The sequence below is a fragment of the Gorilla gorilla genome, chromosome 17 (genome assembly GCF_029281585.2).
Source record: "Gorilla gorilla gorilla isolate KB3781 chromosome 17, NHGRI_mGorGor1-v2.1_pri, whole genome shotgun sequence".
Taxonomy (NCBI): domain Eukaryota; kingdom Metazoa; phylum Chordata; class Mammalia; order Primates; family Hominidae; genus Gorilla; species Gorilla gorilla.
In genome coordinates this window covers 75,446,870-75,462,199 of record NC_073241.2, presented here as the reverse complement: position 1 = coordinate 75,462,199, position 15,330 = coordinate 75,446,870, and the positions used below count along the sequence as shown (strand labels likewise).

Genomic DNA, 15,330 nt, shown 5'->3' with positions numbered 1-15,330 from the left:
GGAGGCAGAAGTTGCAGTGAGTCGGGTTCGTGCCATTGCATTCCAGTCTGGGCAACGAGAGCAAAACTCCATCTCAAAAAATGGGGGAAAAAAAAATGCAGAGACCTCTAGTCGTATGTATATATTTATATATGTATCCTTATACAAGGATGTATATATCCCTAAACAAAAACTGAGCACAGAAATAAGCCATCCCCAAAGTTAACTTCCAATTCTCATAAAACCAGTTCTAAAAGGAAAAAAACAAATAAAGCAGTAATTTTTCAATTCAAAACCAGAAAAGGAAAAAATGTGGTTCAGTCTATTACTGGTAATTTACAAGTTACAAATATGTGGATATAGAACTGAATTAAAACAAAGTGGTGACATTTTTTCTGAGTAACGTTACTAAGAAATATTGAGACATCGAAGATCTTGATTGTTTATATAAGACTCTAAATATACTGCCTATACTTCCTCTTAAAAAACACACGCAGAATTATGTTTTTTCCAAAGTGGCAACTTCATTAAATAAAATGAACCTTTTTCATATTGATGTTATTATAAATGTGAAAGAATAATTTCCTCTCAAAAATAAATCCAGGCCAGGCGCAGTGGCTCATGCCTGTAATCGCAACACTTTGGGAGGTGGAGGCGGGTGGATCACCTGAGGTCAGGAGTTCGAGATCAGCCTGGCCAACATGGTGAAACCCCCGTCTCTACTTAAAATACAAAAATTAGCTGGGCATGGTGGCAGGCGCCTGCAATCCCAGCTACTTGGGAGGCTGAGGCAGGAGAACTACTTGAACCCCGGAGGCAGAGGTTGCAGCGGGCCAAGATCCCACCATTGCACTCCAGCCTGGGCAACAAGAGTGAAACTCCATCTCAAAAAAAAAAAAAAAAAGTAAATCCAGTGGAAAACCCAGTTTTAAAAAACCACTTAGTGTCAGCAAACTTACATATTCCTATTGAAGACTGTCATCCTAATTTAGCTGCGTCTCACAGTATTACTAGAAATCTTGAAAAGATAAAATGCCAGCATTTACCAATCCCAGGCTGCACATAAAAACATCTATCATGTTGCAAGACCTTCAATCCTGTGGTATTTTCTATCTTTTGACACATTCTATGAGCTCTTTAACATAACTAAGGCCCATTTATTTTTAGTTCGAGGATTGAAAACAAAATTAAACTGGTAGTACATTCATGAATAAACTCAGTCACTAGCAATTTAAAACCCCACCCAATACATACCCTTGATATAGTGACCATTTTATCTTTACCCTCTACAGGTATCCTTTACAACAGAGTACCAGAAATTCCACTGGCTGATGCCTACCAGATTATTGCCTTGGGCACTGAGCTTTAAATTAAAGCTCAAAATAAAAATCCATCTCCATATCAATGAAAAATACTATTTTTCTCATGCATGAAATCAAGCTGCAGTCTAATCTGCTTTTCCTACATTATCTTGCATAGTAGGCACATAGCAAATATTTGCTCAGAAACGAATTGTGTTCTTCCTGCATACAAGTAATACGGAATATAATTCATGAAAACTAGCAACAAATTAGATTATTAAATGACATGTGGAATAATGACACAAAAATGTTCATGGAGTACATTCACAGTTATCTATGATCTTTACAGTTAACTATGAGGTCCCCCAATTAGAAGCAGAAGTCAACAGTGTCTGTAGAGAGTAAGTGCTAAGAGATTCTCAAGGAATTAACCATCTACCTATTTGGGTTCACTAAAATTTTCAGTTTTTTGTTTTATTTATATTTTTGGTAAAAAGCAAGGAAGAGGATGGCTCCCACTATTGTATAAATATGGTTCTATGTTCCTACCATACATAACAAAACTCAAGCTAAAATTTACCAAATTCTGGGGCTTTCTGTTGTGAATACCTAATTTTTAAAAAAGAAACTGTTTACTACTGCAGCTTTTAAAACATCATCAGGGCTGGGCTCGGTGGCTCAAGCCTGTAATCCCAGCACTTTGGGAGGCTAAGGTGGGCGGAGCACGAGGTCAGGAGTTCGAGACCAGCTTGACCAACATAGTCAAACCCTGTCTCTACTAAAAATACAAAGAAAATTAGCCAGGCGTGGTAGCGGGCTCCTGTAATCCCAGATACCTGGGAGGCTGAGACAGGAGAATCGCTTGAACCCAGGAGGCGGAGTTTGCAGTGGGCCGAGATCGCGCCATTGCACTCCAGCCTGCGCGACAAAGCGAGACTTCGTCTCAAAAAAAAACAGCAACATCATCAAAAGAAACTTACAATGGGCAAAAGCATATTATTTCTTACACAATCCAAAACGCAGATTGTCAATACAATTAATTTTGTGATAGATTCAAAGGTTGTTCTGTAATATTTCCATTTCCAGCAACTTTAACGAGAAAATTGCAATTATACATCTTTGGGAACTCTGACATACTGTCAATATTTGGACAAGTCAGGTAAGAACCAAAGGGCTGCTGTGGCAGTACTTGGAAATCAGGCATCTGCCATGTAAGCACTTGATGGGGTGATAGGGAAAATTCTTTGGCCAACTAGTTGCATCTTAGGTCCCCTGGGTTCCAGTAGCTGCTTGTTCTCTTCGCCAGTGTCAAGATGAGTTACCTTTTCCATCCACATGTGGAACTTCTCTGTCTGCCTCTGCATCTTGGAAAAACAGCTCCTGGCCTCTTCTAGGCCACTGCCTGTGCAGTTCCTATCACACAGTACCCCTGTCAAGTAATCCTGTAACTTCCCTGGGCACTCCTTCAGATCCCGCAGCATGACTGAAGACACCTTTAAAGACACTGAGGCCATTTCATAAAACATTATTGCTTCGGAAATTGTATTTTTATTAAGACACACTTACTCAGGAAAATGACACAAGCATTGCTAAGAAGAGCCTGATAGATCCAGCATTCATAGGCAGTGATTAAATTCATTAATCAAAGTCACTAATTCCAAAAGAATAAAATGACTAACATTATCATTTTTCATAGCTTTAATATATCTACCTGGCAGCATGTATTCTGTTACTACACAGACTGAATACAACTGACTGAATCTTTAACAGTAGTTTCCAACCTTTGCTGAACAGTAAGAACTGGAGTGGCTTAACAAATACCAAAACCTAGGGTGGCTCCAAGGCTTCTAAGATTTGTTTCGGTTTAAGCTCCCCAGGTGATTTTAATGTATGTCCTTAGTTGACAACCACTACATTCTTGAGTATTTTAACTCCTTTCACTTTAAAATTCTAAAAAGTTGTTTTGTCAGCTGGCCCATACTCAATCATTATACAATCACTCTTAGATGATGATTCTTATCACACAAAAGATCTGTTTTAATTTTTTTTTTAATTCTTATGGAAAACCACAGGAAGGAGATGATACAGAATACCTCTAGGTCAGCTTTTACAAACGCTGGTCTGTGTGAAGTGTTAAAATGCATGCCATACACACACACACAAAAATGTAGTTAAGTTTGGGATATACTACAAATCACATCCTTCCCCTCTGGAGAGCACATTCACTAATGGCTGAAGTGCCCTGTGGTTTAAAACAAAAGGCATCTGTTAACACATAATCCAGCACTTTCCAAACACCTGAACATGTGTACAACTATTAATACCCAGTAGCATAGTGGTCCAGTTTAGGATATGGCCCCATACATATATAATTTCATCCCTGAACTAGGCTAGATTATCTTTGGTTTGGGTCACCTATAGTTTGGGTCTCTAATAAAACTAACTATATTGAACTCTTCATTCTAAGGGACCTAATAAAAATGTTACTTCCTCAGATCATTCTTGACTAACTACTATAGCTTTTCTACCCCATTCCTAATCTTTATCTCTTATATCCTGCTTTATTATTATTCACATCATATATCCCTACCTGATAGCATATGATAAATTCATTTATTGTCTCCTCATGAAAGATTAAGTTCCATGACAACAGAGACTTCTTTCACTGTTGTATCCCCAAAGCCATGGACTGGGTGCTCAGATACTTGCTGAATAGAAGAATGATTGATGGAATCAACCAATCTTAGCCTTATACCATCAACCTACATCAAGAGTCTTATAAATAATGCTCTTATGAAATGCTCTATTGAGCATTTGTTAAACTAATTTGTGAAAACATGGTTTGCTTTATCACATAGTGGCCTTTTATGAAGATGCAAAGAGAAGTTTCCCCTGTCTCACTATCAAATATAACTGTTTCTCCTAGATAAAAAAGAATGTTTAAATCAGTCAGGCCACCTATTTTCAATGCCTAAAAGGCTATGAGACAAACATTTAGCCCAGCTCTATCCAGCAAACAAAAACCTCATGAAGTCGGTCACCAACCTCTGCCTAATTTCATAATATTCCTTTTCCTCTGATTACTCCATCCCCTATGCTGTTTTCACTTTTTAAAAAAGTTTTGTTTATATGAAAACTCCCTCAAGAAGGACATACCTTTCCCCAAAGGTTAGTATGTTTAGCTTATGGAAAAAAAGACTAAATGAAATCTAAAGTTTAACTTCCTTAAGCCTCATTATAAGTGCTGGGCAAACTTAAGCATAGGACAGGAAATCGCATGGCTCCTTTGATCTGCTTTAGATTCTCGCATTACTTATTTCTCAATGAATACTAAAAATGGGTATTTAAAAGCTGATAATGGTATATGCTGGGGGGCAGTGAGATAAGTTGTAGCCTCACAGATTCCTACAAGCAATAATCACTGATAAGCTAGACATTTGGAGCCCTTAAAAACAGGAACCACTTATGCATTTATCAAAGCCCACAGAACTTACAACACCAAGAGTGAACCCTAACAGTAAACTACAGACTTTGGGTGATAATGATGTGTCAATGTAGGTTCATAATTGTAACAAATGTCCATTCTAGTGCAGGATGTTGATAGTAGGGGAAGCCGTGGCTACGTGGGAGAAGGGGGTAAATGGGAACTCTCTGTCTCCTCTGCTCGATTTTGCTATGAACTTAAAACTGCTCTAGAAGCAAAATCTATTAAAAAACAATGACAAAAAAAGGGACCACATTCTCACCTTAAACACACACATGCTCTTTTATTAACACTAAGATATATCCTATTTTGAGAAAAAGAACTTTTCCTTTTACAAAGTTAATATAGGCACGCACTTCAGGAAATAAGCAGGCCAAAAATAGTATCTTGGTGCTTTAACATGAGAAATTGCCAAAGGATACCCACCAGTAAGACTTCAAAGCTTTTTAATTAACATCATCTAGACCTTGTAGCGTACAGAAAACCACATTTAGACATTGCATGCTTTTCAAATAATCGCTTAAATGAAGTAAAAGAGGGCACTTAATGCTTGTTAATTAATATAGAACTGTGCTGTGATTTATAACTAATGTAATTTCAAAAAAACCAGACTCCACTGTTTAGAACTTGATACCCATTAGCAGTAAGAGAACTTAATTGAACCAGACTACCAGTTTCACAGTGATTTTCAGATACAGGAAACTTAACATATCACTGCTTAACTGAGCGGTTCTGAGCCCTGGCTACTCAGTGTCATCACCTAAGGCCAATCGTTTAAAGCTGATGCCTGGGGTCAGACCCCAAAGATTCTGATTGAATGGGGCTAAAGTGGGGTCTGGGCATCAGATGGTTTAAATGCCACCCTGCCGATTCTAATACATAGCCAGACTGAAAACCATATGTATTTTACCCACCTGATTTGCATTTACCAATCTGAAAATAGACAGCTTTTACCTGATTATTCAGTGTCAGTGTTTTGTTATCAATGTATTTTGTGAGTCTCTTAAATAGCTACCAAACTACAACCAGATTACAAAAGGCTTAAAATAGGGACATGAGGCTTTTAGCCACTGAAATCCTTTGATATCCAATCTAGGAAAAAGGTCAATTACTGCGCTTCATGGATTCACTATGTGGGTTTGGGATCTTCAACCATGAATCCTCCTCACTGCCTTATACTTAAAATTTGCCAAGCAATTAAACCCCCAAAAGGTTAAAAAGCCTCAAAAATTAGTAAGAAAAAACACGTCAGAAGAAAAATGTGCAAAGAATATGAACAGACTTTACCAAAGGAATACAAATAGCTAAACGTTTTTCAATTTCACTAGTGATCAAAGAAATGCAAATTAACATCAAAATACCTTTTTTTTTTTTTTTAATGGAGTCTTGCTGTCACCCAGGCTGGAGTGCAGTGGCATGACCTCGGCTCACTGCAACATCCACATCCCAGGTTCAAGTGATTCTCCTGCCTCAGCCTCCCGAGTAGCTGGGACTACAGACGCGCGCCACCACGCCCGGCTAATTTTTTTTTTTTTTTTTGTATTTTTAGTAGAGATGGGGTTTCACCATGTTGGCCAGGCTGGTCTCGAACTCCTGACCTCAGGTAATCCATCTGCCTCAGCCTCCCAAAGTGCTGGGATTACAGGCGTGAGACACCACACCAGCAAGATATCATTCTTCCATCAAATCAGCAAGCTTTTAAAAAAAATTAATATTCAATAGCAAGAATACAATGCATGAACACTCAAGCTCCCGGGTGAAATAAACTTATTTTTGTTTTTGTTTGGATTTTTTTGAGACAGAGTCTCGCTCTGTCACCCAGGCTGGAGTGCAGAGGCTCAATCATGGCTCACTACAGCCTCTGCCTCCTGGGCTCAAGCAATCCTCCCACACCAGCCTCCGGAGCAGCTGGGACTACTGGTACATGCTGCTACACCTGGCTAACTTTTGTATTTCTAGTAGCGATGGGGTTTCACCAAGTTCACCAGGCTGGTCTCAAACTCCTGGCCTCAAATGAACCACCTGACTTGGCCTCCCAGAGTGCTGGGATTACAGGCGTGAGCCATCGCACTCAGCTTAATTATTTTTTAAAAGCAGTATGGCAGTATGGCAGTATGTGGTCAAGAGCCTTAAGTGTTCATACCCTTAACTCATAACAGCAAAAACTTAAAAGAGCCCAAAGGACCATTAGGGAAGTTATTTTCATAATTAGTTAAATTATTCAAAATCCATATGTTCTAGGGAGAATATTTAGTGTTCTGGTTAAATGCTCAAAATGCAATATTAAGAGGGAAAGGACGACATACGCAATACCCAGACAAATTTTGTTATATATCATGGAAGACAACATATTCAAATGTTAACAAAAGCAGAATTGTGGGTGATTTTAACTTTCTACTTCACATATTTCTATTTTCAAAAATTTCTACAAAGAATTTGTCACTTAAAAATATTTTTTAGATTTCTAAGCAAGAGTTAACTGATCAAGCATAATAAGTTAATTATCTCTACCAGAGAAAAAAACTGTGAGGTAAGATGATAGCTTGTCATGATGCAGCTCACTGCATAAATATGTATGGTGAGTAATGGGTGCTGAGATTTTGTCTTGAAGTGGGGCTGAGCTGGTCTAGCCTGGCTGCATGGATTGAGAATTCAAGTAAACTTAAACAGCTGTCCTCAGTAGCCTCAATGACATTCTCCAAAAGAAATGAGATTTTCAAATGCAAACAAACCAAGACAACCGACTCTTACCTACCACGAGGGGTATTATTTTTGGAACTTCGGTGTGAATAGACATTTAACCACAAAGCAGGTCATTAAAGACAAGACAAGATAAAGCTACCCTGCATGGAGGTCCACTCTGCTAAATATTTATGAAAAACAGTTACTGGAAAAACTTTTCCCCGCTGACCCTGTACACCGATGCACGTATGTTAGTATGTTCAGAAAATTAACTTTTTCAAACTGAATGAAGGCTAATGTCCATTATTTACATTAAAATCAAAATCCCTCCAACTACAGATTTTATAGAGCTAGTCTCAAAACTGCTTTTGCAGAGAAACTGACCCCCCATGAAAAGTAATACTCTAATCATAAAACTGCAGAGAATGACCAAAGCACAAAAAGATAATGCATAAAGAAACCACTTGATAATGGCCGGGCGTGGTGGCTCACGCCTGTAATCACAGCACTTGGGAGGCCAAGGCAAGCGGATCACAAGGTCAGGAGATCAAGACCATCCTGGCCAACATGGTGAAACCCCGTCTCTACTAAAAATACAAAAAAATTAGCTGGGCATGGTGGTACACGCCTGTAGTCACAGCTACTTGGGAGGCTGAGGCAGAAGAATCGCTTGAACCTGGGAGGTGGAGGTTGCAGTAAGCAGAGATCACGCCACTGCACTCCAGCCTGGTGACAGAGCAAGACTCAGTCTCAAAAAAAAAAAAAAAAAAAAAAAAAGAAATCACTTGATAAAAGCCTTGAGACTCAAGATAACCATCACATAGTACTTTTACATGAATTCACTATAAAATATTATAAGTTTACTATAAAATGCCCTTTACTCAACTCTAAGTCTGCCAAATGAAAGTACTGCCAGCATTATTTTGATATGATACCTCCAAACAGATTCTTAAAACATCAATATATTTCCAAAAACTTCAAAGAGAGATGATCTAGCGCCGATACTAAGCTGCCTGTCAGTTAACTGCTAACTTTAAAAAATCGTCATAAACATCTGTTGCCCAGATATCAAACTCAATTAAAGTATGATCATGCACTACACTGGTCTGCATTATTAATTATTTGCACTCTCTAAAAGAAAATGCATTAACAGTTACAATTATTTGGCATAACATTTAGGATTAAGGTATTAGGATATCCTAACAGGAATTATTTAGGATAATGCCTTCAACTTTTAAGCTGAGCCCAAACAAAAGCTTATAAAGAGCATTTTCTGAATTACTAAATTGGTTGTACCTTAATGAAAGAGTATGGCAATAATCGGTTTTTACTTTTCCACTTGGTTTCCATTCTGTGTAAACAGCTGAATTAACATTCCGACATCCAAGAGATTCTGTTAGGCCCATCCAGCTTAAGTTCACCTGAATGTCCATGTTGTTGAACTCAAGTCAGTTCATAATTTATCCTACCTTTACAATTTAGGCAACTTTTCGACAACTGCTCTTACTATAAGGTTGAGTGTGCCTCCTCTCTTCCCCAAAGTCATAAGGTGACTCAGGAAACTGAAAGATACATCACTGTTACATTAAAAATTCACAATGTCACAATTTTTCAAGAGACAACAATATGGACAATTGAAATGAAATTCCTAATATTTGAACTCTAGGTTGTTCCATTTTTGCTGCTTTGCATAATTCCAGTAAAGATCATTCATACCTGTCTTATGGGAATGGCAGGTATACCATAAGACCTCCCAAAACTGCCAGCACACACACAGGCAGTCACATACAGTGACCCTGTACCTCAATCTACCATTTGATTCTCCAGGATTACCTTAGAAAACTATGTGTATTTTCAAAAGCCACAAAGTTACTAAATGGTGTGAATAGAAACCAAACTATAGATTCAAATTAATTTACTTTGGTGTTCAGTTAGTACACAATTCAGAAGAGACAAGAAACAGACACTGGTGTTTTAAGTTTTAAGCAGTGGTCAAGATACTCAATTAGAAAGAAGATTAGGAAAATATGAACAAAGCACATCTAACCTATTTAAGCAAAACAGGGAAAGTGCCTATGAAGACATTTCTCAAGCCACCTTACAATAGGGTTCTGACTTTAAAGAGAATTTTGTTTACCCACCTTCTTCCTTTCCACAAAAAGGCAAAGTATTGGGGTAGTTACATAAAATCCTGTTACTAAGTGGAAGTAAGTATTGTATTAAGAGTTCCATCAAGGTCTTGATTAAGAGGTTAGAAGAGGATATAGGAATGCACAATTTTACAGGTATTAATAAGGTTTTTTTAAAAATATTAATACATGTAAAACTAAAATATATACCTAAAACCTGCCTTAGAACAACCCCAAAGTCTGTTTCTCTCATACATTTAACTGATAAGCTTCATTGAAATCCCCCTCCCGGTAGTTTTATTACAAGGAACAATAGCAAAGGAATCCAATAGAGATATTAAAACAGTAAAAAGCATTTCTAAAGATCGTTTGAGACTCATATTTATATTATATGAACGAGACTTATTATCAGAACTTGAACACCTATAAAGTGCTTTAAAACCAATCATTCTTATTACTGAATTTATATAAGTTTGGGAAGCTACAGATTCCATTAACCAATATGATTTCTCTTGAAATATTCTTTGTATATCAGCAATATGCTGTCTTCACATGTAGAAACAGAAAGCTTTCAGAAAACAAGGGAGAGAAAAAACATAGTCACCCATAAAACTTTAGAAAACCCAAACTTGCCCCTCTTCAATGTGGCAATAAACAATACTGCCATGACCTATTCAATGCCATACAGTTTACAAAATGTTCCTGATCATATTGTAAGGATCTCTTGGATAATAAGAATTCACTACTTAAGAACCATTCAGATACATCTTTCTTCCACTATGAAATCTCAAGACTGCCTTTGTATTATAGTACACAGTACCAGATGCAATAAGAATGGGGAAAGCAGATTTACCAAATATGTAATAAATTACAGACCCTTATACCAATGAGAGCTAGAACAAGCGGATTTCTAACAAACTTTTTTAAAACTTGGGGAACTAATGGGAAATTTTTCAGAAAGACATTCTTTTCAACGTGAGGATAGAAAGATTTGTAACAAGGATAACTAGCTTCTCATGCATTGAATATGGGGGAAACACATAAAACTACTGTTTTTGGAGGAAAAATTATTAGAAAACTTTAACAAAAGATAGAATGTGTTATTTCAGACACTATAAGCTCAAGTGCAGAGGCTATATAATAAAGCAAGGTGCCTATTCCTGAGGAGAATGTACTCAGTAATGATGCCGAACAGTGAGTATTAAATCTAAGCAGTGCCAAAAAGGCAATGATTGGGAGTTCAGGTAATGTGTTACAGACAGACTTATGAGAAATTCCATTACTTAAAAATAATCTTGTCCCTATCATTAACCATTTAATTTTTTTTTCCTGATGTGCTAAAGTGCACTGGAAACCTCAGAACAGGTTTTATAAATTGGCCATGTCTTGTTAATAGACTGCAGTCTTCAAATTTACACAGAGCTGCAGGTCTCCTGGATTTTTTCAAGTGTCACTCATCTAACTGAACCTGATAGCTGAGAAATGCCATCAGGTACTTTACAGTCAGTTTAAAAAACATCCTCTACCTGGTATCTCTGCAGTGATTGTCTTGCTGCTCCCTGAAACCTCTTCATCATCATCTGATGAGCTCGTGCTTGAGTCACAAGTCAGGTCACTATCACTGGTACTACTGTCCTGCAGCAGGTTATATTTCTTCCTTGCAGCAGCCTCCCGTTTCTGCCTCAGTAGCCTGATCCTCTCCTTGTGCTTTTGGCTCCGATGACCTTTAACCTTGGCGACTCGGCCATTCTGTTTATCACTGGATTGCCGGTTTTTCTTGGCAGCCATAGTGGAAGTTTCACTTTCAGATCGGGACCGCCTAGACTTGCGCCCAACTGTGGCACCAGACACTCCTGAAGGGTCTCCTTCTACCGCCGTTTCTGCCTGAGAGGGTTCATTCTCTTCTGCGGAAGACAACGTATCTGAATCAGCCAGGTGACCACTAGAGGAAGGGGAAAGCATGCAGTGATTAGAGGAGTCACTCTCATAAACTCGGCCAGTTGTAGGCTTGTCACTCTCTGTGGATGCTAACTGAGACTCAGAAGAGTCCCTTCTCAGTTCCATCAACAAGCAGGGCATTGAAGAAATAACTGTAGAATCCGCTACACCATCTTTCTGAACTTGAGATTCCAGTTCTACAGATCCATCTTCCTCCTTGGCTGTCTCTTGCTCAGATGCTTTTGGTGGGGCTTCGGACTCAATGAGTTCTTCAACTTTTCCCACTGCCTCCTCCATCTTCATTTCAGAATTTCAAGTTAAATCATGGAGTAGAGTCTAGGAAATGATATCAAAGATGCAACAGGAAAGCAACCTGTACAAAAACACACAAAGTCAATAAACAGAATGCCAGATTATTTAGTCAACACAACATGCCTACCTTTCTAAGTGGTTGGGGCAAAACTTACTATTACACAGGCCTTTAAAATATATATATATTATTATCTGCTTGTTTGATCAACAGTCAAATTCAAAGGACTTAATACGGTCAAAATCTAAGCATACTGAGCTACTAAAAATGCCATAATATTAATCCTCTAACTTGCAAGGCCAACATGTAATGAACATTTTCAAGTTTACAATTTTATTTAAAGTGTTCTACAAAGAAATCTTCAAAACTCTGATATAATTAATATGCATTCATTGACTTTGATATAAATGAAAAAGAATGCTTTAAAACTAGTCTAGAAATGCATTACCTGGAATGACTACTTTTACATTCAAATCCAAAAAGAAAGGAGGTGGGAGGAGGGCAGTTACAACAGAGAAACATCAAATGTTTTTGTTTGTTTGTTTGTTTGTTTTTGAGACAGGGTCTTACTCTGCCACCCAGGCTGGAGTGCAATGGTGCAATCTCAGTTCACTGCAACCTCCGTTGCCCTGGCTCAAGCAATTCTCTTGCCTCAACCTTCCAAATGGCTGGGACTACAGGCGCACACCACCGCACCCGGCTAATTTTTGTATTTTTTGTAGAGACAGGATTTCACCATGTTGCCCAGGCTGGTCTCAAACTCCTGAGCTCAAGTGATCCACCCACTGTGGCCTCCCAAACTGCTGGGATTACAGGAGTAAGCCACCGTGCCTGGCCCCTACATTTATGTTTAAAAAAACAAAAACACAAACACACTCCAACTACATGCATTTGGCAAATGAGCAACCAAATACTATGCATCCAACTTGTCTGCAGTCCCCTCAATAGGAGTTGCTCTAGTGAAGCATTAAGATGAAAGGCCAGAATTTGATGCTTCCTCAATCCTACCTAGCTCCCACATACCTCATCATGCTGAATTTGAGTCTACTGTTTAAATAGGTGTTTTATCCACAATGGTCACTAAATACAGAACCCAGAAAGCCTAGTATACTCTATGAATGAATAAAGGGATTTAAGAGAAAATACTCTACACCCATTGTACACTTTGTATGCTAAATTTAGAACCTAACACTCTACCACCACTGTGAGTGATACAACTCCAATTAACCATACAGGTACAGGACACAATATTTAACCTCAAAAGCTTATGACCTATATACAGTTAAGTCCTTACTTAACATTGTCAACAGGTTCTTGGAAACTGAGACTTTAAGTGAAATGACATTTAACAAAACCAATTTTTCTCATTAACCTTATAACTAAAGGACATCATTCAAAGACCAGCAGTATCTTGTTCCATTTAAAGTCGCAGTTTCCAAGAACCTAATGAAAATCTGGTGGTTTTTAAAGAGGATGCTAAATATGGAAAACAAGTAAATACCTTGCCCTGTATGTGTTACATTACAGAAAGCAACTATCATGTCCATAGGTCACAGACACACATAACCATTATTCTATATGGTATGCTAGGTGCAATATGGCATCGCCATCATCTCACTCCATCAAGTTACCTAGATAGTTCAATCTATAGCAGACAAAAACTAGGAAATATTTGAAAAATCCTTTAAAACAGATCTAACATGCCAAGCCCACTTTTTGCTTAATACAAACATAAATATTCTATATGTCTGTTGTTTTTCATAGCCCTGTTCTCAGCTGTTGATAAAACAGGTATTCTGATTAAGTTTCCTTAACACATTCATGGAAACCAGAACATTCATGGCCACTGAAACATTTGTTAATTTAAAACAATCCTAGGCCAGGAGTGGTGGCTCACACCTGTTATCCCAGCACTTCAGGAGGCGGAGGCAAGTGGATCACCTGAGGTTGGAAGTTCGAGACCAGTCTGGCCAACATGGTGAAACCCCGTTTCTACTAAAAATACAAAAATTGGCCAGGCATGGTGGCAAGCGCCTGTAGTCCCAGCTACTCGGGAGGCTGAGGCAAAAGAACTGCTTGAACCTGGGAGGTGGAGGTTGCAGTGAGCCAAGATCACGTCACTGCGTTCCAGCCTGGGTGACAGAGCAAGACTCCATCTCAAAAAAATAAATAAAATAAATAAAAAATAAATAAAACAATCTTGTGTGTAGCCTACTTCACAAGCATATTTGTATCAATTATAATACTAATGTTGGAGGCTAAGTGAAAATCAGCATAAATATTTTTTCTGACACCATTACAAAAAAATGTAACACCTCTGAAAGCCAACAGAGGGAGTAACAGTTAAACCAACGGAGACCATTATAAATAAAGCATGCTGTCAATACAAACACGAAATAAAATATTCACAGATACAAAATACCCCCAGGTATGAGGAATAAACCCAAGTTCTTTTTTTTAAGCCAGTCAAATTTAGCAGTGGGGGGGACCAAGATTTTCTAACTGAATAAAAATGAGAGTTAATTCTATTATGGAGATTCAAATTGTATATTCTGGAATAACGATTCTTCTTAAGGCGGGGCACGGTGGCTCACGTTTGTATTTCCAGCACTTTGGGAGGCCGAGGCAGGTGGATCATGAGATCAGGAGTTCAAGACCAGCCTGGCCGAGATGGTCAAACCCCATCTCTACTAAAAATACAAAAATTAGCCAGACATGGTGGCAGGCACCTGTAATCTCAGCTACTTAGGAGGCTGAAGCAGGAGAATCACTTGAACCCGGTATGTGGAGCTTGCAGTGAGCCGAGGTCCCGCCACTGCACTCCAGCCTGGGCAACAGAGTGAGAGTCTCCAAAAAAAAAAAAAAAAAATTCTTCTTAAAGCTAAAATATCTGAGAAAATATACTCAGATGGAATTAATGTCAGCTATATAGGACAAGCATCAAAAGTCTCAATTTGTGAAAGAAGGCAGCACTGGATATTTTCAAAGTACATAATACAGCATCAGACTAAAAAGTAAATTTGCTAAAATGACCATACAACGCTTGTTTCTTCAAGAAATAAGTTGTGTGGATAAAACAGGTAAATCTAGATTGTTTTTCCCTGTTAAAAAAATGACAATATGGCACATCATTCAATTTAATGATTATCTTTCAAGTTCCTTAAATTTGAGTGTTAACTGAGATTTAATTTATACTACCTAAATTAGTAACCGGTATTGCAGTCAAAACCACTTAAATATGCTCAAATCAATCACAAAAGACTAGTATTGACCAGAAACAGGACAAAAGTTAGCTCATCATGGTATGTTCATACAATGTGGCCATTAAAAAAATGAGAAAGCACTTTATATAGAGAGGTAAGAAACAGTTCTCATGCAATTTTAATGAAAAAAGATACATTATAGCATTTATGTAAATAAATAACAAAACTATATTTACATGAGTTTATCTGTAGATGCATAGACTCTGGAAAGATACTTAAGAAAATAGTAATACCAGTTAAGAAG

General features: G+C 38.0%; 1 protein-coding gene across 6 annotated transcripts in view; it reads right to left on the bottom strand.

Moving 5' to 3' along the window:
• The window catches only part of ARK2N (arkadia (RNF111) N-terminal like PKA signaling regulator 2N), a 91,272-nt gene that overhangs the window by 39,279 nt on the left and 36,663 nt on the right, over positions 1 to 15,330 (bottom strand). For all 6 annotated transcript variants that reach the window (XM_055368150.2, XM_031003767.3, XM_031003766.3 and 3 more), the window contains exon 2: positions 11,102 to 11,886. In XM_055368150.2, the coding sequence (XP_055224125.1) occupies positions 11,102 to 11,816 (715 nt within the window). In that variant the 5' untranslated portion in view covers positions 11,817 to 11,886. The remainder of the gene's footprint in view (positions 1 to 11,101; positions 11,887 to 15,330) is intronic.